The sequence below is a fragment of the Pezoporus occidentalis genome, unplaced genomic scaffold (genome assembly GCF_034315485.1).
Source record: "Pezoporus occidentalis ecotype Australia unplaced genomic scaffold, CSIRO_AGI_Poc_V1 ctg188, whole genome shotgun sequence".
Taxonomy (NCBI): Eukaryota; Metazoa; Chordata; class Aves; order Psittaciformes; family Psittacidae; genus Pezoporus; species Pezoporus occidentalis.
The window spans coordinates 1-26,690 of record NW_026913726.1 but is presented as its reverse complement, the minus strand read 5'-3'; the positions used below and the strand labels follow the sequence as shown (position 1 = coordinate 26,690).

The 26,690-nt window shown below is 53.8% G+C and overlaps 2 protein-coding genes and 1 long non-coding RNA gene across 5 annotated transcripts in view; 2 read left to right on the top strand and 1 right to left on the bottom strand.

The window, feature by feature from the left end:
* Nucleotides 1–15,153, top strand: part of TNNI3K (TNNI3 interacting kinase) — a 44,228-nt gene extending 29,075 nt beyond the window's left edge. Inside the window, exons 18-25 of one of the 3 annotated variants that reach the window (XM_062616088.1) lie at nucleotides 3,089–3,141; nucleotides 4,540–4,592; nucleotides 6,379–6,511; nucleotides 8,524–8,633; nucleotides 10,656–10,715; nucleotides 12,042–12,211; nucleotides 12,708–12,787; nucleotides 14,647–15,153. In XM_062616088.1, the coding sequence (XP_062472072.1) occupies nucleotides 3,089–3,141; nucleotides 4,540–4,592; nucleotides 6,379–6,511; nucleotides 8,524–8,633; nucleotides 10,656–10,715; nucleotides 12,042–12,211; nucleotides 12,708–12,787; nucleotides 14,647–14,720 (733 nt within the window). In that variant the 3' untranslated portion in view covers nucleotides 14,721–15,153. The remainder of the gene's footprint in view (nucleotides 1–3,088; nucleotides 3,142–4,539; nucleotides 4,593–6,378; nucleotides 6,512–8,523; nucleotides 8,634–10,655; nucleotides 10,716–12,041; nucleotides 12,212–12,707; nucleotides 12,788–14,646) is intronic. The other 2 variants (XM_062616090.1, XM_062616089.1) reach the window with 2 other exon arrangements.
* Nucleotides 1–15,794, top strand: part of LOC134162376 (uncharacterized) — a 98,329-nt gene extending 82,535 nt beyond the window's left edge. The window contains exon 2 of the long non-coding RNA XR_009964306.1: nucleotides 15,590–15,794. This is a non-coding gene — a long non-coding RNA (uncharacterized LOC134162376). The remainder of the gene's footprint in view (nucleotides 1–15,589) is intronic.
* A 2,151-nt stretch (nucleotides 15,795–17,945) lies between these two features.
* LOC134162400 (uncharacterized PE-PGRS family protein PE_PGRS54-like) lies at nucleotides 17,946–25,853 on the bottom strand. Its single transcript, XM_062616141.1, has 13 exons — nucleotides 25,831–25,853; nucleotides 25,542–25,776; nucleotides 25,128–25,298; nucleotides 24,733–25,013; nucleotides 24,342–24,378; nucleotides 24,076–24,281; nucleotides 23,808–24,015; nucleotides 23,634–23,753; nucleotides 21,961–23,579; nucleotides 21,669–21,906; nucleotides 21,198–21,317; nucleotides 19,558–20,897; nucleotides 17,946–18,719 (listed from the first exon to the last, which is right to left on the bottom strand). The coding sequence occupies exons 2-13, from the start codon at nucleotides 25,759–25,761 to the stop codon at nucleotides 18,648–18,650; spliced, it is 4,632 nt and encodes a 1,543-aa protein (XP_062472125.1). The 5' UTR covers nucleotides 25,762–25,776; nucleotides 25,831–25,853; the 3' UTR covers nucleotides 17,946–18,647.
* Between the last annotated feature and the right edge of the window lie 837 nt (nucleotides 25,854–26,690).

Below are 26,690 nucleotides of genomic sequence, written 5' to 3'. Positions count from 1 at the left end.
GGAGCTAAAGTCAGTTGTGGCCATGTTGTATGAACCCATTACACTTCTATGATTTATTTTATCATCCCAAGGTTTGGTTTAGGTAAACCAGAGACCTTGAAGATTTGTGGGAGTCCTGGTTGGGAGAGCTTAACTTTTTTCTGTCCTAAACACTGTTATCTGGTGAAATCTGTGTTCCTCACTTGGCTGTTCTTGCTCGTATCTACAGCTCTAATATGGGCAAGTTAGGCTTTTTGGTTAAGGCCATCAATATTACTTTCATTTCCCCTTCATCACATAAGTCATGGCCAAGTTTTTCATTTCTTCTTTTCCTACACTCTACACTCTGTTGAACTCACTCTGAACAGCCAGTATTTTGACAAATACCGTGTCAGCATCGGGGTGTCCACACTCATGCATCTTCCCAGTGCAACCTGCTCAGCCCTTTCCAAAGCCACGTGCCATGAAGACCTAGTGACTGCTGTAGGAAACCTTCACCTCCAGAGTTCCTGGAAGCCTTTGGCCTAGCCAGAGCATCTTGTGCAGTTTCCCACATCCCCACTTTGTGTGAAAACCAGCGTGTGTGATGCTGATTTCCAAAAGCCTTGCTCTTCGTTCTCCCATGGAATCAGTGCTTTTCTGCTTTCTCCTGTGTGCTCTTTGCTGAACATTAAATCAGTTGCAGTAGCTTCCTTGGATCAGTAAATCCATTTTCAATGGATTTTATATATGACTTTCCTGCATTTGTTTATGTGGAGGGAACACTTCAGCCCTGGTAACTCTATGCTGTCCAATGTGTCAGCAGTGTAGTAAAATGACACCTTGTTTTCTGTACTCAGTATAGCATGAAGAAGAAGAGGAGCAGGAAATAAGTGCATTTGAAAGGCATCTATGAATCCACAGAAGCAAAAGCCCGTATGTGTATAAATATGCCTATAGGTAATTTACTTAGTGCTTGGGGAATTACTGACATGGAATGGGTTGCCCAGGGAAGTTGTGAGTGCTCCATCCCTGGCAGTGTTCAAGGCCAGGTTGGACAGAGCCTTGGGTGACCTGCTTTAGTGTGAGGTGTCCCTGCCCATGGCAGGGGGGTTGGAACTGGATGATCTTAAGGTCCTTTCCAACCCTAACTATTCTGTGATTCTATGAACTCCCTTAGCAACCCCCTATGTAGTTTGCTGCATGAAGAGCTGCTTGCTGCTGAGAGATTAAAGGGAGGCCACTGGAGAGCTGCAGTTAATAAAATCACAGAGCAGTTAAGCTGGGAGGGACCTCCAAGATCATCTGGTCCAAAACCTCCCCCTTCACTTTGGCTGACTTCAAAGGAAATTCTCTATGAAACCCAGCAGTAACACACAATGCTGCTTCAGACCTTATCTCTGGCTGAATAATTCATCTCACATGGCAAACCCCACCTGCAGATTAGACTGAGCCCCTTACAAAACACAGCAGAGAGGACCTGTTGGACTAGATTCAATCTGGGTTATTTTGATGAACAGAGCTTCAGTCCTTTGCTTCTCTACCCCTCCGCTAAGTGCCACAGAAGTGGAAGGACTGCTGCCAATGCCTTTGACTTCAGGTGCCACTGCCCAGCCAAAAGCCATGGAATGGGAACTGGGATTAGCAGAAAGCTAGATTTTCAGGTTGAGGCTTTGTACAGTAGCAGAGCTGGCAGAAGGAAGGGATGATCTACTCCAACAGTTCCCTTGTGACTGTTGGCTCTTTCTCTCTATACTCTTGGCAAAGTAAATACAACCTGAATCATCTCTCCGGAATTAACTGATGCATCTAAGCTAAAACAAGTGTCGCCAAAGGGTGTCATTGATCCGCACCGCAGAGACCCACAAGGAAAGCGAACAGCAAACCCAGGAGTGGGCACGCTGCAAACCGTGCCTTGCTCCCCCTCTACTGACCAGCCCGCGCATAAACCTGGCAGGCAGGACGGGAAGCTTCCCGTTCTGTGTTTGCTGCCAGGGAAGTGACGGTTGGGGTTTGGTGTCAGCAGGGCACGAAGGTCCCCGAGATTCACCCCGGGAATTCGCCTTTTATGTGCAGCTTTTGGACAGCTGAAGGTTGGCTCCTAGGATTTGCTGCCACCGTAACTTAGGCCAGCTTAGGGGATGAGCTCAGGGGGAACGCCCCAGGTAGGTCACTCAGTTACTTACAAGGAAAAATACCGTTTTCTTTGCACAGCACACGGTGAAATGTCTGATTCCATCTAATTCAGGACAAAATCGGAAGTTGCCATCTTGAACATTCCTGGCGATACCTGGGCTTATTCTCAACCTGCTCTGCTAAATGAGTTTATTGCCAAGATCCCTGGGGCTTAACTTCTCTTGGGACGTTTGCCTAGTCTCCAGTTGTATATTATCCATTTCCTGCAGCCTCTGCAATCTCTGTCCCAATGGCCTTTCTGAATCACTCCAACACTTCTGCATGTTCAACTTCTGGATAAATCTGGGCAGGGAGCCCTTGAGCTCCTGCTCGTTCCTGCGTGGTTGTGTTCTCAGGTAGCTGATCAATAGCTCATTTTCCATCAGCACTTGCTGTTCCAAACAGGAATTGCCAAGTCAACAGGTAGCATTTCCCCATTGGAAGGATTCCTGAGCCAGACGCAGGTGAGCAGGTACAGCTGTACCAAACACATACCATAGTCCTGCATGGGATCAGTCCTTCCCTTCTTCCTGTTGGCATCAATTAGGAATTGCCACTATGAATTTACACTTGCAAAAGCTTTAAAAGAGAAAAGAATGTCATTTCATTTAGGGGCCATCACTGCATTTATATTCAAATGTCACCTTTTTCACTTCATTACTGCGAATCAGTGCACACACTGGATGAAGCTGTTGCACTTGATCTGTAGCTAATTACAGACATTCTTTTGCTCTAGTATTGATTCAAAACTGACATTCTCAGTTATGAAGCTATTGGGTTTGCCTCCTTGGAGTTCATGTGTACTTTATTACAGCAAATAGCAGATGTAGCTCAAAGTCGTTTATCTATAGACAATGCGGTGATTTGAACCCCTTGTGAGCTCAGCCAGGAACCAAAACCTGTGATTTTTCACCACCTTTAAGACACTATTAACCATTTCTGTATTCTCCCCCAGTCACAACATTCTGCTGTATGAGGACGGCCATGCGGTTGTTGCTGATTTTGGAGGTAAGGAGTTTTTATGGAACATTAGAAATGGACCTCAGGTTCTCTCTAACTAAACACGTGCCGGCTGAGGAAATGCTGAGGAGTTTGCCCCTTGTTTTGTTATTGTGAGAGGACACAAAAAGCTTGTAGGGACGAGAATACCCCCCGTTTTCATGTCAAATAAGCCATCAGGTCTGTGGAGCACCCCATTTACCTGAGCAGGAAGGCCGGGTGCTGGTGAGATGATGTGCTCAGCTTGAGCAGGTTCTAGTGGCAGGTTAGAGGAAGAAGTTGAGTGAAAATGCCTGTAAGAGATAGCTAGTGCTCAGGATCTGAGGACGGTGTCAGTGCCATGGGTTAGTGGTAGCCTTGGCAGCACTGGGGAAGTGGTTGGACTGGATGATCCTAAAGGTCTTTTCCAACCGGGCTGATCCTATGAGCCTATGATGGTGCAGGCCTGCCTGCTGGCACTGAGCCCCTTGGCTGCAGGACCGGTTTCTTTCATTCTAGTTAGCAGAGCAGAATGCAGCCCGTCCCTTCAGTCACAGACCCCAGTAACTCTGCGTCCAAACCCAGAGCAGGCTGCACTGTATGAACCTGGACTTTGTGCACTGTCTTGGTGTTTGTCAGACAAGCGCTACTGAGTGTGTTAATGCTGGTGCAGGGAGCTGAGTTTGACCCGACTCCTCAGAGCTACCTGACTTTAGCCTTGGCCATTGCCACCACAGATGTGACCACCAGAGATACATGAACAGCTGCTTAACACAGGAGAAGGGTGGTGTCAGCATCACCATGCCTGTGATGGACCCAGTGCTGAGCCAGACCTGCTGCTATCAGCCCTGCCGAGGCAAGGAGGAGCTGCTCATCCAAGCTGATGCTGGCAATGCTCTCATCCATGTACTTGCACACTGAAGTGCAGTCTTCAGATACTGCAAAGGCTCCTAAGTCCTGCTCAGGGACTGATTCCTGCATCACAACATGGGGCGTGTGCCACCACCTCCACTATGTTCATGCAGGATCTCTCATTTCCCAGTGGGAAGCTTTTCTGACACTGCAAGAGATTGACAGCCCCCATTGTAAAGCAGGGCTCAGTGGCAGCCTGCTGTCAGCCTAGGTGCACTTATAGTGACCCACACAAATAGCCATGAGGTGACACTGAGCCGGAGCCGCAGTTGCTGCCAACTGCTGCTAATGTTGATGGAGCTTTGATGGCAGAGCTGAATCTGGCACGCAGGCTGCAGAAGCCTCATTGTGTGCACGCAGCCTGGCTGGGGAGCTGCTGTCACAGCTCTCCTGGGCAAAACCCCCAGATGATGACTTAATAAAACCCCCACTTCTTACCAAGGCTTTGGTGTCCTGCATTGTGCGTCTGCGTTGCCTTGACAGTAACTTTTCTTGTTGTTGTTCTGTGTGTTTCAGAATCTAGATTTTTGCAGTCCCTGGATGAAGACAATATGACAAAGCAACCTGGGGTTTGTTTCTTGCTTTGTTCCACATCATTAGTTCAAAACGTACAGGCAAACTCAGTTCAGGAGCAAATGACATCAGATGCATTTGTGCTGGAAAAGATGAACCCGCATCGCATTTTATCTCCCTTAATGTTTCTTTGTGTTTTCTTTTTCCATTTAAACCTCTTTAAGAGCAGAGATGAGTGAATATAGAATATCTGCAAGAGAAAATCATGGGGTTTAGGTTGTCTTTGGAGCTCCATTGCCCCCCAAACCCTTAGTGAAGTGTCATTTGTTATCCACCCTTGCCACGCACATACACAGGGTGCTGGTAGGTGCTTCCTATTCCTATTCCTAACAGGGAATTAGCAATTCCACACTGCTTTTCTTTTCTCCATTACAAGCCTGTTGCTCAGAGTCAGCTTCACAAGACAGTGTGGTTGTTCTCATGAGTTTCAGTCCAGATGCATTCCACGAAGTTTGCACCATCACAACGACTGATGCTGGTGGTGCCAGACCAAGGGCTGACAACCACCTGTCCACCACTGCTGCCAGGCACTGGCTGCGTGAGGATGGGCACTGATGCAGCAGAGCTGGATGCCACTGGGGTGTGACGGAGCCCACTGAGAAGGGCTGTGCTGTGAGGAGGAACCTGCCCTAGCACCCTGAGCCCAGCACCCTGAACCCATCATCCTGAACCCATCATCCTGATCCCAGCACCCTGATCCCAGCACCCTGAACCCATCACCCTGAACCCATCATCCTGATCCCAGCACCCTGAACCCATCACCCTGAACCCATCATCCTGATCCCAGCACCCTGAACCCATCATCCTGAACCCATCATACTGAACCCAGCACCCTGAGCCCAGCACCCTGAGCCCAGCACCCTGAACCCAGCACTCTGAACCCATCATACTGAACCCGTCACCCTGAACCCGTCACCCTGAACCCATCATCCTGATCCCAGCACCCTGAACCCATCATCCTGAACCCATCATACTGAACCCAGCACCCTGAGCCCAGCATCCTGAACCCAGCACTCTGAACCCATCATCCTGAACCCGTCACCCTGAACCCGTCACCCTGAACCCATCATCCTGACCCCAGCACCCTGAACTCATCACACTGAACCCATCATCCTGACCCCAGCACCCTGAACTCATCACACTGAACCCATCATCCTGAACCCGTCACCCTGAACCCGTCACCCTGAACCCATCATCCTGACCCCAGCACCCTGAACTCATCACACTGAACCCATCATCCTGACCCCAGCACCCTGAACTCATCACACTGAACCCATCATCCTGAACCCAGCACCCTGAACCCACCACCCTAAACCCATCACCCTAAACCCATCACCCTGAACCCATCACCCTGAACCCATCACACTGGTCAGAGGCTGGTTACTTGTGAGAAAGCCTCAGGATGGGGCTTCTGCAGCAAGCAGGAGCCAGTTTCTCCATCTACCAGCTCCTAGCAGTTGATAGGTGCTATATGGCATTGTCAGACCTTACAATGTGGTCTCCAGGCCTTGATACTGGGTGTCCTGGTTTTAGTCCAGCACTGCTTGTGTGTTTAAAGCCTGATCACTCTGGCTTTATGGTTGAGACTGCTGCCATGCTAATGCTGTTGTGTGGTGCCCAGACTTTGCAAGCAGGGTGAAAATGTTTCCTGGCAAATTTACCAGTTATTTTATGGAGCAATGGAGACAAGGAAGAAAGGAAAACCCCATACAAATACAGGCAAGGATACACACGTGAAGAAGTAAACACTAACACGTCTTATTGATGTTCCCTGATGCACAGAACCTACGCTGGATGGCCCCTGAGGTGTTCACCCAGTGTACGAGGTACACCATAAAAGCCGATGTTTTCAGCTATGCCTTGTGCCTCTGGGAGCTGTTAACAGGTGAAATCCCATTTGCTCACCTCAAACCAGGTAAGATGCTTTTCCAACCTAGGTGATTCTGTGATTCTTAGACTGGGGTTGATCTGGGTCTGATACCAGTTTACCCACAACTGGAGTACGCCCATCACCCTGGCTTAATAATGAAGATACCTTTTTTAAGGTGAGAGGAACATTAACTCATTTCACCTCCCAAAGGCCTTTTTGTGGGGGGCTTCTTTCTTTTTCTCTTGGGTCTAAGCACAGTCAGGTTCTCTTCACGCATGCCCAGGCTTAGCAGCACCATGTTTCCACCCAGGGCTGCCGGCTGCCCTGTCTCTATATAAACAGTGTGGGCTGGGAAGCCTCTTTAAGCCCCCAGCCTGGTGGCTCCATGTCCCCGTGCCCGCAGTGGGGTGTTTCAGTGGTACCACTGATGGTGTGTGGTACATGGCTGTGAGTGCTGACCCACGTATCTGCTGGTGACCGCGGTGTCTGCTGGTGACTGCGGTGTCTGCCAGTGACAGCGGTGTCTGCCGGTGACAGCGGTGTCTGCTGGTGACTGCGGTGTCTGCTGGTGACTGCGGTGTCTGCTGGTGACCGCGGTGTCTGCTGGTGACAGCGGTGTCTGCTGGTGACCGTGGTGTCTGCTGGTGACTGTGGTGTGTGTCGGTGACCGCGGTGTGTGTCAGTGACCGCGGTGTCTGTCGGTGACCGTGATGTGTGTCGGTGACCGCGGTGTGTGTTGGTGACCGCGGTGTGTGTCGGTGACTGCAGTGTGTGTTGGTGACCGCGGTGTGTGTCGGTGACCACGGTGTGTGTCGGTGACCACGGTGTCTGTCGGTGACCGCGATGTGTGTCGGTGACCGCAGTGTGTGTCGGTGACCGCGGTGTGTGTCGGTGACCGCGGTGTGTGTCGGTGACCGTGATGTGTGTCGGTGACCGCGGTGTGTGTTGGTGACCGCGGTGTGTGTCAGTGACCGCGGTGTGTGTCGGTGACCGCGGTGTGTGTTGGTGACCACGGTGTCTGTCGGTGACCGCGGTGTGTGTTGGTGACCACGGTGTCTGTCAGTGACCGCGGTGTCTGTCGGTGACCGCGATGTGTGTCGGTGACTGCAGTGTGTGTCGGTGACCGCGGTGTGTGTTGGTGACCACGGTGTGTGTCGGTGACCGCGGTGTGTGTTGGTGACCGCGGTGTGTGTCAGTGACCGCGGTGTGTGTCGGTGACCGCGGTGTGTGTTGGTGACCACGGTGTCTGTCGGTGACCGCGGTGTGTGTTGGTGACCACGGTGTCTGTCAGTGACCGCGGTGTCTGTCGGTGACCGCGATGTGTGTCGGTGACTGCAGTGTGTGTCGGTGACCGCGGTGTGTGTTGGTGACCACGGTGTGTGTCGGTGACCGCGGTGTGTGTCGGTGACCGCGGTGTCCGTCAGTGACCGCGGTGTGTGTCGGTGACCGCGGTGTGTGTTGGTGACCGCGGTGTGTGTTGGTGACCACGGTGTCTGTCAGTGACCACGGTGTCTGTCGGTGACCGCGATGTGTGTCGGTGACCGCAGTGTGTGTCGGTGACCGCGGTGTCTGTCGGTGACCGCGATGTGTGTTGGTGACCGCGGTGTGTGTCGGTGACCGCGGTGTCTGTCAGTGACCGCGATGTGTGTTGGTGACCGCGGTGTGTGTCGGTGACCGCGGTGTGTGTCGGTGACCGCGGTGTGTGTCGGTGACCGCGGTGTGTGTTGGTGACCACGGTGTGTGTCGGTGACCGCGGTGTGTGTCGGTGACCGCGGTGTCCGTCAGTGACCGCGGTGTCTGTCGGTGACCGCGGTGTCTGTCGGTGACCGCGGTGTGTGTCGGTGACCGCGGTGTGTGTCGGTGACCGCGGTGTGTGTCGGTGACTGCGGTGTGTGTCGGTGACCGCGGTGTCTGTCGGTGACCGCGGTGTCTGTCAGTGACTGCGATGTGTGTCGGTGACCGCGGTGTGTGTTGGTGACCACGGTGTGTGTCGGTGACCGCGGTGTCTGTCAGTGACCGCGGTGTGTGTCGGTGACCGCGGTGTGTGTCTCCTGCAGCGGCGGCGGCCGCAGACATGGCGTACCACCACATCCGCCCGCCCATCGGGTACTCCATCCCCAAGCCCATCTCCGCGCTGCTGATGAGGGGCTGGAACGCCTGTCCCGAGGTGAGTGCTGGCGGGGGCAGGCACCCCTGGCTGCCAAGGTCCGTGCAGGGAGCAGGTTAGCTCTCGCTGTGACAGGGCGTGCTTGCTGGAACGCTGGCAGCCTTTGCTCTGTGACCACGCTGCTCTCAGCAGCATTGCTGTCGGTTTGGGATGCGGTTTGCACGGCCCAGGGAGGTGAGAGCGTGCTGCTAATCCTAACCTGGGCCTCTCCCGTTCCATCCATCTAAACTCCTTATGGCTCTTCCTATTATTACAGTGTTTCCCCATATGATATTGAATTTAATTTCCAAAGGCTTAAACTAGTGAACACAATGAGTACTCTTCCCCAGCTGAGAACTTTCCCCTGGGACTGGTTAATGCTGCTAAAGACAAACTCAGAGATGTGCTGCAATTCATGGTCTCTCCTTTAGGACAGAAAGTAACTGCTCTGTGAATGTCAAGACACATGTTATATTGGCTGGAATTCCTGTCTTTTGGAGCCCAGCAATGCCTGCAGGACAGGAGTCTGATTTAACCAGGAGCTGTTGCAGTCAGGGAGGTGTTGATGACTGGAAAATACGATCTGATTATCCCAACTAAGTCAATAGCAACAGCATTAATAAAGTAAAATACACAAGCGTTCCCTTCTGAGGTTATGAAACAGGAGTTAAAGGAAGACTGGTTTGTGTTGGCTTCTGCAGCCTGTTGCTATTTCTGCACTAAAGGGAGCATGAACTAACTAAAGCAAGACTGCAAAAACCTCATCATCCTCACAGTGGCCATAGCAGGAGTTAATGGTGCTTGAGAGCATTCAGGGTAGAGGTAGGATACAACAACCCCTAACAGGTCTTTATATCCCTGTCCTCATAGTGAGGGTCAGATCTCCCAAAGGCAGCACTGCTGGTGCTGCATCCCAGCTGTACCTCCCGCCTGGCTGGGTCCTGCACAGGTCTGTGTGTGTGCCCATGAAAGTGATGCAGATTTTGGACCCTGTGCATTGCTGCTCTGGCCTCCCTAATTCCTGGGCTTTGGCAGTGTTCCCTGGGGATGGAAAATAGAAAGCAGCCAGATGAATGTCATCTCCATGAAGCATCTCTCACACAGAGGGCTATGGAGATGGGCTGGTCCTTTATATGCTTCTATGTGCCAGCTGGGCAGGGGGCCCTGAATGGTCCATCACAGCATCCTTGTGCGTGTCCCAGGCATCCCTGCATGTGACTCTGAACTGCCTGAGAAATATCCTCCAGAGCCTGGGAATTCAGTTTGCTTAGATGTGTATCATATGTGTATGATACCAAATCAGTCACACATCAAATGTGTATCATATCATAGAATCATATCTTGGACTGGTTCAGGTTGGGAGGGACCTTAAAGCCAACCCAGTTCCAACCCCTGCCACAGGCAGGGACATCTTCCACTAGAGCGGCTGGCTCCAAGCTCCATCCAATGTACCTGCAGCTCAGGACACAGCTGGTTTGTCTCATCACTGGGTTATTTATTGTCAGTGTTTCCTGGGTTCTTGTATATGCTCTTGTCTGGGCACTGCAGGAGCTCATGTTATGGCAGAGGGTGTTGGTTTGTTTTCCATAACTATAAAGTAGTTACTAATACTCATAAGCATGTAACTCACGTTCTGTTTAAATGTATTAATAAGATGTCATATTGAATTGTTGACTTAAGGAAATGCAATGTAATGGATACAGTCACTGTATCTTGTTAGCATCTCCACAGATCATTTAGCCCCAATGAAAAGAAACTCTTTTCAGAATCCTAATGCACTTTGTCACTCATCAGTATCACTCCAGCACCACTTAATCTTGCTAATGTCTTAGAGCTGTGTGATAGAGCTATGGGTTCAGTCAGCTTGACCTTTGCACAAAATGTGGGCAAAAACTTACTAAAATGAGCTTTACTAAAGGTGTTTTGCTCCTGTTCTCAGAAGCAAGGGGGCACTTACTTCTGAGGGCCACGGAACTCAGGGAAAGGGGAATGGGGCCACTGTAATGTGCTTTGACACAGCTCTGCCTGCTCTTGTGTTCGCAGGGGAGGCCGGAGTTCTCAGAAGTAGTCACAAAACTGGAGGAATGTCTGTGCAACATTGAGGTAAGGGTGAGCGTGGGTGCGCTGCGGGGTACACGTGGGGCTTGCGGCAGGCGAGGGCAGAGCCTGCAGCCACTTCCCCCCATCACGAACCAGTGCGCTGGGTGATGAAGGCGCGGTGTGAGGAGTGCTTCGTACAGGTGCCGGGAGGAGGAGGCAGGACCCACATATTGCTGTGAGCAAGAAGTGCACTGAAGGGACAGCCCGCAGTGCTGGGGCCATGCAGGATTTTATGGTCCCATTCGTCCCATCCCAGACTGCTCAGGTTAACAAGAATCAAAGACAAATTGGCCAAGACCCTTGGGAGAAAGGTAAAACCCAGACAACGTAAGAGGCAATGCAAAGGCGATTCCTGCTCTGGGCTGTGGCTGTAACACAGATGAATGTATCAGCCCTCAGCCTGGTGTAAGATGAGTGGTCAAAGCAGATGACTCAGGGCTGCAGTTCCTGAAGGGGTATTTTCTGTGCCTATTGGTGCATGTCAGTCGTAAAGAACAAACCGAACCAAAGAACTCCTTGCAAAATGGATCCCTGCTCTTGAGCTTAGGGGTCAGAGAAGACACACGTAACCTACCGCATTCCTTCATGCTCTGACTGCAGCAGGGTACTCCAGGTGAGGCAGAAGCTTTCCAGCGCAGAAAAGCAGGTGAAGCACTACCACAAGGAGCCACGTCACCTCATGGCAGGCCAGGTTGCTGTGGTACACGGGCAGCAGCGTGTGCTGGAAGATACCTGGGGCAAGAGCTTATACATGAAAAAGGGAAAGCATTACTTAGCTGGGGAGTTAGAGCTGAGCTGTGCTACAGCCAGGGCACAGCCTTGTTTGAGAGGAGACTTAAGGAGCAAGGCCTTTGGTAAGTTAAGCACCGCAGACGATAACGAATTTTCTCCCTCCACCTCCTCTATTTCCTCCCTTTTTAACTCTCCTCAGCTGGTCAAAGCCAGGAGGTTTTTGTGCGCCAAACTTTGAAGAAAATGTAAGGACAGGGCAAGGGGAATGGCTTGAACCTGCCCGAGGGGAGACTGAGATGAGCTCTTAGGCAGAAGCTCTTCCCTGTGAGGGTGCTGAGGCGCTGGCACAGGGTGCCCAGAGAAGCTGTGGCTGCCCCATCCCTGGCAGTGTTCAAGGCCAGGTTGGACACAGGGGCTTGGAGCAAGCTGCTCCAGTGGAAGGGGTCCCTGCCCGTGGCAGGGGCTGGAGCTGGATGGGCTTTGAGGTCCCTTCCAACACAAACCAGGCTGGGGTTCTGTGAAATGCAGGACTCAAAAAAGACGAGGGAAGGTTTGTAAATACGTAACAACGGTGCCCGGTTTTGTCTTTAAACCCAGCTGATGTCCCCAGCCTCCAGCAACAGCAGCGGCTCCCTGTCCCCCTCCTCGTCCTCGGACTGCCTCGCTGCTCGGGGAGGTCCTGGCCGCAGCCACGTCGCAGCGCTGCGGAGCCGCTTCGAGCTGGAGTACGCCTTGAACGCGCGGGCATACGCGGTGTGGTCACAGAGGTGGGTACCGGCCCTGCCTGGGACAGCCCATGTCCGGCTCCGCTCTGAGGAGAGGAGGGGGACGGTCCTGCACATGGCAGCCCCTCGGGCTCAGGGCTGAGCAGCCTCTTGGCCGGACAGCGGGTTTGGTCAGGGACTGGAAGACAATTCAGTGAACTTACTCGCAGGGGTCTCTTGGCAGTGATGCATGGAACACGCTACACTGATCTCGGATTGGTGCCCAGGACTGCTTCTGGAATAGCAGCATACAAACGGTTGTAAAGCCGCAGACAGTCTATTTGAGGGACGTTATCCTGAGAGGGGATGCAGTGTGAGCATCCGAGACATCTTCCCGCTTCATAACTTCTTGGTTTTTGGTTACTGCAAATGCCCGTGGCTGGGCATCAGGCTGAGGGACTTCATGTCGGTATTTTCCTTCCACCTCTGTAGAAGTCCTGATGATCTGAGATGTGACCTGATCACTTACCTAACCTGACCCCTCCTGCTTCATTTGCAGCACGGGGCAACGCCCTTCTCAGGGGCTGTCTTTGGATGACATGAGACGAAACTTCCAGTACCCCCCGATTGACAAGAACGGTGAGTGGGTGCAGAACAGCCCGCGGCGTGGCTGAGCTACAATGCTGCCCCTCTGGAGGCACCAGAACACCCCCGGAGAGAGCAGTGCAGGGGCTGGATGGGTCGGCAGGGGCTGGGGAGGTCGCTCACTGCAGTGCTGACACACATGGGTCCATCTGCTCCACCTGCTGCTCTTGCTGAGCCCAATGGCAGCACCACGGACCCACCTTGTGCCTGCCCCATGCAGCGTGCTGGAGCTCAGGGGGAAGGCAGGCAGCCTGCAGACAGAGCAGTACAAGAGGCGTCTTCTGAAGCCACTGCTGGAGGCACCAGCATACAGAGCGCTGCAGTTCACCGATGCAAAACCAGGCTCTGATGCCCTCTTTGAAAAGCACCACAGAGCAGGCAGGAGCCGAGTCTTTGGCACTGCCTGTGCCACCCGCCTCTGTTCTGACAGCTGGGTACAGGTTTTGTCACAAATCCTTGTATCGGACTTTGGGATGTGATGGACAAAGGGGGCAAACAGCGGCAGGAGCCATGAGCCTTACATGGCAGGGAACAGCAGCGGCATCCTCAGCACCGAGAGCGGGGCTGGGCTCTGACAGGCAGCACGCACAGGCAGGGACACGCACACCACGGGAGCAGCAGCAGGAAGGTGCCGGTGCTGCTGCAGGCAGAGGGGCTCTGCAGCCTCTGCTCCTCCCATCACTGCTGCTGAGCGCGTACAAGGGGACACCTTTCCCTGTGTGCTCCGACGGCAGCTGTGTGGAGCGGCTCCACCATCCTCACTGTTTGCTGCCATCCCCTGCTCTGGGGCCTCCTCACTTCCTCTCCTGGCATCCGTTCCCTTTCCTGCCACTTCCCAGCCTGTTCTGTCACCAGAATGCAGTGGTTTGTTCTGCCTGAAGCATCTATCCGACACTTGGCATCTTTGCAGCTCTGCACGGGCCCCAGCATGGCCCTTGCACTCCCTCCCTTCCTCTGACAGAGCACATGGGGTGAGAAGAGGAGAAAATCTCCCCGTGTGCTGTGTACAGCACCAGGAGCAGCGCTGCTGTCACGAGTGATGAGGTGCTGACCTCTGAAACTGAACCAGAACAGAAGCTCTGCTGTTATGACTCTGTACGTGGCTGCAGAGCTGCAGGGAGCGCACAGGGAGCAGCTCCTAGGGCACAGCTCTCATCAGGTACCCGGCACCTGGGAGATTCAGGGAGGAAGAAAACCAGAGACAGGAATGTTCAGTGAACCCCTCTGGTGAGAGCATCTGGGCAAGGCTGGAGCGGGGTTCTCGGGCCTGTGTTAGAGAGGAACAAAAGGGAATGAAGTGCTGGGGGAGAAGAGGCTCTCCATATCAGTCCAGTGAAATCAGAGGAGCTGGAGCAGGTGACCAGTGACACCGTGCGAAGGAAGCACCGGTTTCTTCGGCACTGTTGGGGTGTGCATTGGAGATACAGGGCTGGCATGAGCTGTCGCTGTGTTTGGTAGTGTCAGGAACTGAAATGCTCTACAAATGCCTCTATGAGAACGCTTCAGAGCAGCTCCAGCTGAAAGGACAGAAGGTAATTTCCAATGGCAAACTTCCATCGTGCCATTAAAACATCGAGATCGGTGGTTTTATGTCGGTAACCGGGCCTGCTTTGTGTTGCTCATTGTGAATTCTTCACACGGGTGACAGGGTCTGTTTACCTCCCAGTTAAACTTCTCCTCAGCAGAGGATATCGAGGGAAGTTTGCAGCCAGGGAGGAGGTATTGGCATGATCCTGCTCACCCCAAACTGACACGCACATTACCTGGCTGGGGGGTAACGTTACACTGCAGGGAAGGCTGGGGGGGACCGCTGCGGTGCTGAGCCCCACAAAACCTCTCTCTGTGCCCCACAGGCTACGTGTCGGACCCCATGAGCACCATGAGGTTTCATTCCTGCAGCAGTGGCAGCTTTGAAGAAAGCAGCTGACAGCATGAACCGTCCCTCTGCGGAGAGACCCATCACCGTGTCAGCACTGACCCAGGCTCCCAGTGCTGCACTGAGGACCCCCAACAGCTCCATGTGCTGGTGGCAAATGTCCCCGTCACAAGTCCTGCTTTAGCATCTTTCTCTGCTGACCTGCTTGAAGGTTAGGAGTTTTTGGTGGTGTGCATCTCTTCCTTCACAAATGAATGTTAATGTTAAATGAGGGATTTAAAAGACAGGTAGATGTGGCACTGAAGGACATGGTTAATGGTGGACTTGGCAGCGCTGAGTTAGTGGTTGGCCTTGATGATCTTGAAGGTCTTTTCCTACCGAAATGATTCTGTGACTCTAATGTCCCACAGGGAATGCTGCACTTTCACCTGGAGCTTCAATAATATGATGTGGTGAAAGTAAAAATGCATCTGTTGTAGTTTCAGAGCTGTGCAGCAAGATGTTCTTAGGTGGGACTGCCCGAAAGTGAGGGGCTACCAGCCCAGTGCTGACTGGAAGGAGCTGGGAGCCACTGGTCTGCCCTGGTCAGGAGGAGCAGCAGCCCTTTGCTCCCCACCTCCACCCAGACCATGCAGAGCTGAAGATTTTCCCGCTTCCAGCTCCTGAACCAGATCAGTCACAGAACCCCAGCCTGGTTTAGGTTGGAAGGGAGCTTAAAGCTCCTCCAGCTCCAGCCCCTGCCACGGGCAGGGACCCCTTCCACCAGAGCAGCTTGCTCCAAGCCCCTGTGTCCAACCTGGCCTTGAACACTGCCAGGGATGGGGCAGCCACAGCTTCTCTGGGCACCCTGTGCCAGCGCCTCAGCACCCTCACAGGGAAGAGCTTCTGCCTAAGAGCTCAGCTCAGCTCCCCTCTGGCAGGTTAAAGCCATTCCCCTTGGCCTGTTACTGTTTGAGACCCATTTTCTGTCTGAGCTCCCTCAGTCCCAGGCACATCCTGTGTCTCATGTTCTACACCATGGGCTTGCACAGCCCCAGCACAGCGGCCCCCGGCTGCAACTCACCAAAGCCTGGTCCTTGGATGCTTTGTGCTTGCTGAGAATAAAGGTATCTGGGTGGTCACATTCACTGCTCTCTTCCAGCCATCTGTGTTTTCTTACCCACCTGCTTGGTTTGGTTGGAGGGATTGGTTTTGACAGACTCAGTATCCTTCTAAGCCTTTGCTTACAGGAAGCAAGAGGAACTCACAGCAAACTTTAAACCACAAGGGAAATATTTAGGACTGTGTCACAAATAACCTCAACACAGGGAACAGCGCAGTCCGGCCTCAAAGCAAAGCTGCTGCAGGATGCTCTCTGGAGCCTGCTGAGCACCATACATGGGCTGGGCCACAGCACCTCCGGTCACTGCACATTCAACGTAACTAAATAAACTAAAACCACCCCGAACAGGTCGGGGGGGTGCGGTGGTGGGAGCTGACCGCTGCTTCTAGAGGCGGTGGCAGTTCATTGCACTGGAACCTTCTGCCAATAGCGAGGGTCAGCTGGAAGCGCTCCCACTGCCCTGTTACTCCCTGCCTGGAGCACGCCGGTGCCCAAGCGCTGCCCTGCAGCAGAGCCGAGCCCGGTGCCTGAGCACGGACCTGCCCTGGGGGAGCCCACCCGGGGCTGGGTCCATGCAGGGTGGCCCCCACCGGCCGCGGGCAGCGCACGGAGGTGCCGCCAGCGCGCCTGTGTCCGCACGCGGTCAGTGCCGTGAATGCTTGGGGCTGGTGCACATCCTGCTGCTCCCAAGAGCCACCTGCATCCCCTCGCGCTGGCGTTAATCAGTGACTAGCAAGGAGCAGAACCACCGCCTGTAGCAGGTCTGAAAGCTGCGGGTTCAGACCTCTTAGCGAGGTCCAAACGTTCGATGGGTCTGCTTCTTACCAAACAATTCCACCCTCTCCAATGACAGGCGTGCTCCCATTTGAAAGCACACAAATGGCACAGCTTTAACGGCCAGCCCAGCAGCAGCAGGGCCAGCCACTGAAACTGCCGAATTCAGCTCAATTGTGTATGTGGTTCCAGCCCTCTGACCATGTTAGAAATCAGCCCCATTGAAGGAGCTGGACAAATGAACATGGCCCAGCACAGCTCCAGTCCATGGCCCTCAGTGACCTGCAAGTGGCTTCATCAGCAGGGAACAGGGGAGGAAGAAGGTAAGCATGAGAACGGGGGAACTGTCTGGTCCATGCCAGGGGAAAAGGTGAGATGGGGCAAGAACTGCTTCGTACCACAGATCAAAGCTCACCCACACCTGCCCTGTATGTGAGAGAAGAGAAAGAAGCACGACAGAGAGGCGCTCATCCCGTCAATATGAGCTCAGAAATCATGGCGTGTTCTTGGGAAAGCTGTTTTTTTTTCTCCCAGTCTATAAAACCAGAGTATTTGCAGGGTGGGGGTTTAGAGCAATACAAGAAGTCGTACAATTGGTATGTTCCAAAGCAAAGGGTTCATTCCCATAATGGTTAAAATCACACACACAAGTGTCAGTTGTAAATATATCAAGTATTTTAACTAATGAATTGTCAGCTTCCTTCCCCAATCACTGCAGCACCATTCACCTTGGGCTTCCCTGGTGCCTACCACCAACAAATCACACCTCGTGTGTTTTCATCCTGCACTCAGTAAAGCAGCTCAATGTCAGATAGACCAGTATGACTCACAACGTGCCCAAGTACAGCCTTAGTTTCAGTCCTGACCCTTCCAGGCAACCCCTGCAAAGGCAAATCCCTGTCCTCCTCCTTCTGTGCTTGCTCAGCTCCAACACTTGAATTGCAACCACGTGTATGGATGTGCAATTGTAAATGGTGCTGGTGCAACCATGCTTACAAGCCACAGGCCTTTGCTCTGCATGAGTGCATGCATGATGTAGTTATAGCATTCAACTCGGCATTAGTCATTTGGTTAGAAAGAAGAGATCAGTACTGAAGACCAGGCCCTGGCACGAGTTACTCTTGAACAAGATTCAAGATACATCATTCTGTGAAACCATCTGCAAAGATCTAAGAAACTGCACAGACTGGCCCAGGGGCTTTGATACCCCAGACGGATGTGCAGTGCCCACCCCTGGACAAGGTCCTTAGCACGACTTTCCATTCTGTGCCCTTCACACGCCAGGAGACACAGCAGAGCTGGAATGCAGACTCCAGCAGTGTAGATCTGCAGCCAGCTTCACCCTGCTGACCACCCAGCACAGCCTCATGGGCCAGGGAATCACTCCTGACTGGCACCAGCAGAAGCAAAAGGCTTTATTCATTCACAGACCCATTAGAGCTGCTCTGATCCAATGATCTTCAACATTGCCAAGTGACAAGAACACCCTGAAGCATGGCCAGCAGCAAGCCTGGACCCCAAGGACAGAGACACCCCCCCGCCAAGGAGCGCAGCATCCCCCAAGCAAACACCCCATCTCGTGACCCTGCCAAGCACCCCCAGCTGCCCTATGGGAGTCAGAGCAGCAGTGGGTGCCCATGGCAGCGGTAGGGACACAGCCCTGGCTCACAGCGAAGAGCCTGCAGCTCAGAATAGGAAATGACACACAGGGAAGAGCAGTCACGACATGGACACAGCCACCACCGCGGGCACTGGGTGCAGACACCTCCTGTCCTGTGAGCACACACAGCACAGCCACCCTCAGCCTGCAGCAGTGGTGCTGGGGGAGGAGACTCAGCTGGTCCAGTATTTCCCTGTGTCTGGGGAAAAGCAAGCATGGAACAGCCCTTGTGATTGTCCTCTTCATCATTCTGAGTGTGCTGCTCCCTGGGCTGGCGGGTTCAGGCTTGCTTTGGGTGTCTGCTGCACACGGAGAAGCTGCTCTGGTAAAATGTGACAGACAGTTGTGGTACTCATGGAGTGAAATAAAGGAGGGAACATTGCAATCAGCACAAAGCTACAGCAACTTGTGTCAGTGTTGAGGAAGGAGCTGCAGAAAAAGCTTAGAGGCTGCTTTCTTTCCCAAGCTGGGGCTGTACCGGGGGCACGACAGCGGTGTCTGTGACTGCAGGCTCCTACGGAACAGAGAGAAAAATGTCAGCTTACACAAAACATGCTGAAGTTTGAGCTACTGCGATGCTGCTGCAACAGGTTCCTGCAAGCTGATGCTGGAGTAACCAGAAAAGTTGAGTGCTGCTGCTGCGGCAGAGGAGCCAGGCAGAGGAGCGGGATGCTGGGCATCAGGAGCTGCTCCACATGGTAATGGCAGGGGCGGGGTTGCTGCAAGTGTTAGTGCCAGAGCAAATATGTTTGCTATGAGATTTTGTGAGCAAGGAAGAATGCAGAAGCTGACACCCAAAAGGATTCATCATCCTATGGAGACAGGCTGAGAGAGGAGGGCTTGTCCAGCCTTGAGAAGGCACTGGGGAGACCTTAGAGCAGTTCTAGTGCCTAAAGGGGCTACAGGAAACCTGGAGAAGGGCTTTGGACAAGGGCCTGTAGGGACAGGGAAAGGGGAATGGCTTTAACCTGCCAGGGGAGAGACTGAGGTGAGCTCTTAGGCAGAAGCTCTTCCCTGTGATGGTGCTGAGGCGCTGGCACAGGGTGCCCAGAGAAGCTGTGGCTGCCCCATCCCTGGCAGTGTTCAAGGCCAGGTTGGACACAGGGGCTTGGAGCAAGCTGCTCTAGTGGAAGGGGTCCCTGCCCGTGGCAGGGGTTGGAGCTGGGTGAGCTTCGAGGTCCCTTCCACCACAAAGCTTTCCATGATTCTCGGGCTCTATGACCCCTCACCCCAAGTACCAGCTGCAGACATTCCACTTATAGCAAACGGGATGAAGTGGTGCACCCTCTGCTCGGGACAGGGACAGCGTGGGGACAGTGTGTGGGACAGGGGCTGACCCGCACAGGATTCACCTCACGGGGACTGTGGCTCCTCTCGCCCGCATCAGCAGCTCCTGGGGTGTCCGGGCTCCCTCCGACGGGACTGTCCGTCCCCTGCTCCCCGGCCCCAGCAGGGCTCTGTGCACTCGCCGGGACAGGGGCTGCTGCTCCCTCTGCAGTGCCCCCATGGAGGCCGCTCTGCTCCCGCTCTGCTCCCCCCGCCGCCTGCTCTGCCCCGTCCTCGCTGCCCGGATGTCCCCGCTGCAGCCGTGGGGAGCTCAGCGCCTCGGCCCCGGCGGCCCCATCCGCGGGCCCCTCCTGCCCCGCTGCCCCCGCCGCGCTCCCCCCCCGCCCCGGGGCAGACCCCGCTGCCCCCTCCACTGCCCCGTCGCCGGCAGGCTGCGCCTTCCCTGTCCCCTCAGCACACCCCGCGGGTCCCTCCATCCCATCTGCCCGCTCCCCCGGACCTGCTGCTCGCCCCGTGCCCTCTTCTCCAGGCCTTGGCTCTGCTCTGGCCACCTGCACACACGCCGTCCCCACCCCTCCATCCGCTTTCCCTTCCACTGCTCCCTCCGTCTTTGCCTTGCTGCCTGGAGATGGGTTTCCACACAAGACTGCTTCTGCTGAGCCCTCCTCCTCTTCTGCTGCTGAGGTGTCCTCCAGCCTAAGTGATCCTTCACTTAAGGGATCCCCTCCAGCACCCACCAGTGCCTCCAGTGCAGGTGCCTCTTGCAGCAGGGGACCCTTGCCAGGCTCCACAGACTCCTCCACTGTGTCTTCTACTCTCAGGAAAGAACTCCCCTCCACCTCCAATGCCTCGCCAACCTCAGGTGTTGCTGCTTTCCCCTTCTGCGCCAACTCTTCCCCTGATGCTTTCAGCTGGGAAAACACATTTGGCTTTACAAAGTCATCTCCTCCAGGCACAGACTCTCCTGTGCACACATCCCGATTCCCCAGGGCCTCAAGGAGAGCCCCAGGCTGCTCCACAGCTTCCACCCACCCAGAAATTGTCTCCTTGACAGCCTCTTCCCCATAAGGGTCAGCTGCCCCAGCAAACCCTGCTTCTCCCAAGCTAGCTTCCTCTGCAGCCTCCTCTGCCTCACACACAGCTCCTACCACAACACCCTGAACTGCAGAGGCTCCCTCCTGCATGGCCTCAGACACCATCTTATCCGCATCCAAAACAACCTGACGTGCAGAACCTCCCTCCTGCAAGGGCTCAGAAAACATCTCACTTACAACAAGACCCTGACCTGCAGAACCTCCCTCCTGCAAGTCCTCAGACACCATCTCACTCAAAATAACACCCTGACGTGCAGAACCTCCCTCCTGCACAGCTTCAAACACCATCTCACTCAAAACAACACCCTGACCTGTAGAAGAACCTCCCTCCTGAGTGGCTTCAGACACCATCTCAACCACCTCCACAACACCCTGATCAGCAGAAACTCCCTCCTGCAGGTCTTCAGACACCATCTCACTCACAACAACACCTTGACCTGAAGAACCCCCTCCTTGCATGGACTCAGACACCATCTCACTCACAACACCCTGACCTGCAGAACCCCCTCCTTGTGTGGACTCAGACACTATCTCACTCACAAAAACACCTTGACCTGCAGAACCCCCTCCTTGCATGGACTCAGACACCATCTCACTCACAACACCTTGACCTGTAGAACCTCCATCCAGCACAGCCTCAGACACAATCTCACTCACAACAACACCTTCACTTGCAGAACCCCCCTCCAGCACAGCATCAGACACTATCTCACTCACAACAACACCCTGACCTGCAGAAAACCTCTCCTGCACAGCCTCAGACACCATCTCACTCACAACAACACCTTGACCTGCAGAACCCCCTCCTGGCATGGACTCAGACACCATCTCACGCACAACACCTTGACCTGCAGAACCCCCCTCCAGCACAGCCTCAGACACCATCTCACTCACAACAACACCTTCACCTGCAGAACCCCCTCCTTGCATGGACTCAGACACCATCTCACTAACAACATCTTGACCTGCAGAGCCCCCCTCCAGCACAGCCTCAGACACCATCTCACTCACAACACCTTCACCTGCAGAACCCCACCCTTGCACGGACTCAGACACCATATTGCGCACAGCAACATCCTGACTTGCAGAACCTCCCTCCTGTACAGCCTCAGACACCATCTCACACACCTCCATGACACCCTGACCTGGAGAATCTCCCTCCTCCACACCCTGAGACACCACATCAACTACCTCCAAAACACCCTGACCTGCAGAACCTCTCCCTTGCACAGCCTCACACACTGTCTCACTCACAAGAACATCTTGACCTGCAGAACCTCCCTCCTGCAAGGCCTCAGACACCATCTCACTCACAACACCCTGACCTGCAGAACACCCCTCCTGCACAGCCTCAGACACCACCTCACTCACAACACCTTGACCTGCAGAACACCCCTCCTGCAAGGCCTCAGAAACCATCTCACTCACAACAACACCCTGACCTGCAGAACACCCTTTCTGCACAGCCTCAGACACCATCTCACTCACTTCTACAACACCCTGACCTGCAGAACCTCCATCCTGCAAGGCCTCAGACACCACCTCACTCACAACATCCTGACCTGCGGAACCTCCCTCCTGTACAGCTGCAGACACCACCTCACTCACAACACCCTGACCTGCGGAACCTCCCTCCTGTACAGCTGCAGACACCACCTCACTCACAACACCCTGACCTGCAGAACCTCCCTCCTGCAAGTCCTCAGACACCATCTCAATCACAACACCCTGACCTGCAGAACCTCCCTCCTGCAAGTCCTCAGACACCACCTCACTCACAACACCCTGACCTGCAGAACCTCCCTCCTGTACAGCTGCAGATACCATCTCACACACAAAAACACCTTGACCTCCAGAACCTCCATCCTGCACAGCCTTAGACACCACCTCACTCATAACAACACCTTCACGTGCAGAAACTCCCTCCTGTACCGCCTCAGACACCATCTCATTAACAACAACTTGAGCTGCAGAACATTCCCCTTGCACAACCTCAGACACCATCTCACTCACAACACCCTGACATGCAGAACCTCCCTCCTGCACAGCCTCGGACACCATCTCACTCAAAACAACACCCTGACATGTAGAACCACTCTCCCACGTGCCCTCAGACACCATCTCACTCACAACAACACTCTGACCCATAGAACCTCTTTCCAGCAGAGCCTCAGATATCATCTCACTCACATCTACAACACCCTGACTTGCAGAACCTTCCTCCTGCATAGCCTCAGACACCATCTCACTCACATCTACAACACCCTGACCTGCAGAACCTTCCTCCTGCATAGCCTCAGACACCATCTCAACCACTTCCACAACACCCTGACCAGCAGAACCTCCCTTCTGCACCACCCCAAACACCATCTCACTCACAACAACACCCTGACCTGCAGCACCTTCCTCCTGTGTGGCTTCAGACACCATCTCAACCACCTCCATAACACTCTGACATGTAGAACCGCCCACGTGCACAGCTTCAGATACCATCGCACTCACAACAACACCCTGCCCTGCAGCACCTTCATCCTCTGTGGCTTCAGACACCACCTCACTCACAACAATACCCTGACATTCAGAACCTCCCTCCTGCACAGCCTCAGACACCATCTCATCCAAAACAACACCTTGACCTGCAGAATCTCTCTCCTGTAAGTCCTCAGACACCATCTCACTCACAACAACACCCTGACCTGCAGAACCTCCTTCCTGCATGACCTCAGACACCATCTCACTTACAACACCCTGACCTGCAGAACCTCCATCGTGCAAGTCCTCAGACACCATCTCACTCACAACAACACCATGACCTGCAGAACCTCCCTCCTGAACACTCTCAGATACTATCTCACTCACAACAACACCTGCAGAACCTCCTTCCTGCATGAACTCAGACACCATCTCACTTACAACACCCTGACCTGCAGAACCTCCATCGTGCAAGTCCTCAGACACCATCTCACTCACAACAACACCGTGACCTGCAGAACCTCCCTCCTGAACACTCTCAGATACTATCTCACTCACAACAACACCTGCAGAACCTCCTTCCTGCAAGTCCTCAGACACCATCTCACTTACAACAACACTCTGACCTGCAGAACCTCCATCATGCAAGTCCTCAGACACCATCTCACTCACAACAACACCATGACCTGCAGAACCTCCCTCCTGAACACTCTCAGATACTATCTCACTCACAACAACACCTGCAGAACCTCCTTCCTGCAAGTCCTCAGACACCATCTCACTTACAACAACACTCTGACCTGCAGAACCTCCTTCCTGCAAGTCCTCAGACACCATCTCACTCACACCAACACCCTGACCTGGAGAACCTCCATCGTGCAAGTCCTCAGACACCACCTCACTCACACCAACACCCTGACCTGCAGAACCTCCATCGTGCAAGTCCTCAGACACCACCTCACTCACACCAACAACTTGACCTGCAGAAACTCCCACCAGCAAGTCCTCAGACGCCACCTCACTCACAACAACACCTTGACCTCCAGAACCTCCCTCCTGCACAGCCTCAGACACCATCTCATTCACAGCAACACCCTGACCTGCAGAACCTTTCTCCTGTGTGGCTTCAGACACCATCTCAACCACCTCCACAACACCCTGACCTGTAGAACCTCCCTCATGCACGGCTTCAGACACCATCGCACTCACAACAACACCCTGACCTGCAGCACCTTCCTCCTCTGTAGCTTCAGACACGATCTCACTCACAACAACACCTTGACATGCAGAAACTCCCTCCTGCACAGCCTCAGACACCATCTCACCCAAAACAACACCCTGATCTGCAGAATCTCTCTCCTGTAAGTCCTCAGACCCCATCCCACTCACAACAACACCCTGACCTGCAGAGCCTCCCTCCTGCATGACTTCAGATACCATCTTACACACAACAGCATCCTGACCTACAGAGCCTCCCTCCTGAGTGGCCTCCGACACCATCTCACTCACAACACGCTGACATGCAGAACCTCCCTCCTGCATGACCTCACACACCATCTCACTCAAAACAACACCCTGACACGTAGAACCACTCTCCTGCGTGACCTCAGACACCATCTCACTCACAACACCTTGACCCGTAGAATCTCTTTCCAGCAGAGCCTCAGATATCACCTCACTCACATCTATAACAGCCTGACCTGCAGAACCTTCCTCCTGCATAGCCTCAGACACCATCTCACTCACAGCAACACCCTGGCCTAAAGAACCTCCCTCCTGCATGGCCTCAGACACCATCTCACTCACTTCTATAATGGCCTGACCTGCAGAACCTCTCTCCTGCATGGCTTCAGACACCATCTCACTCACAACAACCCCCTGACCTGCAGAACCTACCTCCTTCATTGCTTCAGACACAATCTCTTCCGTCTCCACAACACCCTGATGTGCAGAACCTCCCTCCTGCAGGACACCAGACACAACCTCCCTCACAACACCCTGACCTGCAGAACCTCCCTCCTGCACACCACCAGACACAATCTCACTCACAACACCCTGACCTGCAGAACCTCCCTCCTGCACACCACCAGACACAATCTCACTCACAACAACACCCTGACCTGCAGAATCTCTCTCCTGCTTGACCTCAGACACCATCTCACTCACAACAGCACCTTGACCTGCAGAACACCCCTCCTGCACAGCCGCAGACACCATCTCACTCACAACAGCACCTTGACCTGCAGAACACCCCTCCTGCACAGCCGCAGACACCATCTCACTCACAACACCTTGATCAGCAGAACCTCCCTCCTGTGTGACCTCAGACACCATCTCACTCACATTTACAACACACTGACCTGCAGAACACTCCGCCTGCACAGCCTCAGAAACCACCTCACACTCAACAACACCCTGACCAGCAGAACCTCCCTCCTGCGTGACCTCCGACACCATCTCACTCACATCTACAACACACTGACCTGCAGAACCTCCCTTCTGTACAGCACCAGACACAATCTCACTCACAACAACACCCTGACCTGCAGAACCTCCCTCCTGCAGAGGCTCAGACTCCATCTCACCCTCCTCCACAACACCCTGACCTGCGGAACCTCTCCCTTGCACAGCCTGAGATACCATCCCACTCACAACAGCAACCTGACCTGCAGAACCTGCCACCTTCATGACCTCAGACACCATCGCACTCACAACATCCTGACCTTTATCAACTCCCCCCTGCATGACTTTAGACACCACCGCACTCACAACACCCTGACCTGCAGAACCTCCCTCCTGCACAGCCTTAGAAACCATCTCACTCACAATACCTAGACCTGCAGAATCTCCATCCTGCAGATCCTCAGACACCATCTGACTCACAACATCTTCACCTGCAGAACTTCCCTCCTGCAAGGCCTCAGACATCACTTCACTCACAACAACACCTTTACCTGCAGAACCTCCCTCCTGGGCAGCCTCAGACACCACCTCACTCACAACACCTTCACCTGCAGAACCTCTCTCCTGCACAGGCTTAGATACTGTCTCACTCACAACAACCTGACATGCAGAAACTCCTTCCTGCACAGCCTCAGACACCATCTCACTCATAACAACACCCTGACCGGGAGAACATCCCTCCTGCATAGGCTTAGATACTGTCTCACTCACAACACCCCGACATGCAGAAACTCCCTCCTGCACAGCCTCAGACACCATCTCACCCAAAACAACACCCTGATCTGCAGAATCTCTCTCCTGTAAGTCCTCAGACCCCATCCCACTCACAACAACACCCTGACCTGCAGAGCCTCCCTCCTGCATGACTTCAGATACCATCTTACACACAACAGCATCCTGACCTACAGAGCCTCCCTCCTGAGTGGCCTCCGACACCATCTCACTCACAACACGCTGACATGCAGAACCTCCCTCCTGCATGACCTCAGACACCATCTCACTCATAACAACACCCTGACCGGGAGAACATCCCTCCTGCATAGGCTTAGATACTGTCTCACTCACAACACCCCAACATGCAGAAACTCCCTCCTGCACAGTCTCAGACACCATCTCTCTCAGAACAACCTGGCCTAAAGAATCCCTCCCTTGCACAGCCTCAGACACCA

Excerpts from the sequence above, each read along its gene's own strand:
- LOC134162400 (XM_062616141.1), bottom strand. The coding sequence starts at position 25,761 with ATGGTGTCTGAGGTCATGAAGGTGGCAGGTTCTGCAGGTCAGGTTGCT. Across the intron at positions 24,379-24,732 it reads CTGTTATAGATGTGAGTGAG|ATGGTGTCTGAGGCTGTGCA; the intron begins GTGATATCTGAG and ends GTTTTGGGTGAG. Across the intron at positions 20,898-21,197 it reads GCTGGATGGAGGTTCTACAG|GTCAGGGTGTTGTTTTGAGT; the intron begins GTCAAGGTGTTG and ends GTTCTTCTACAG.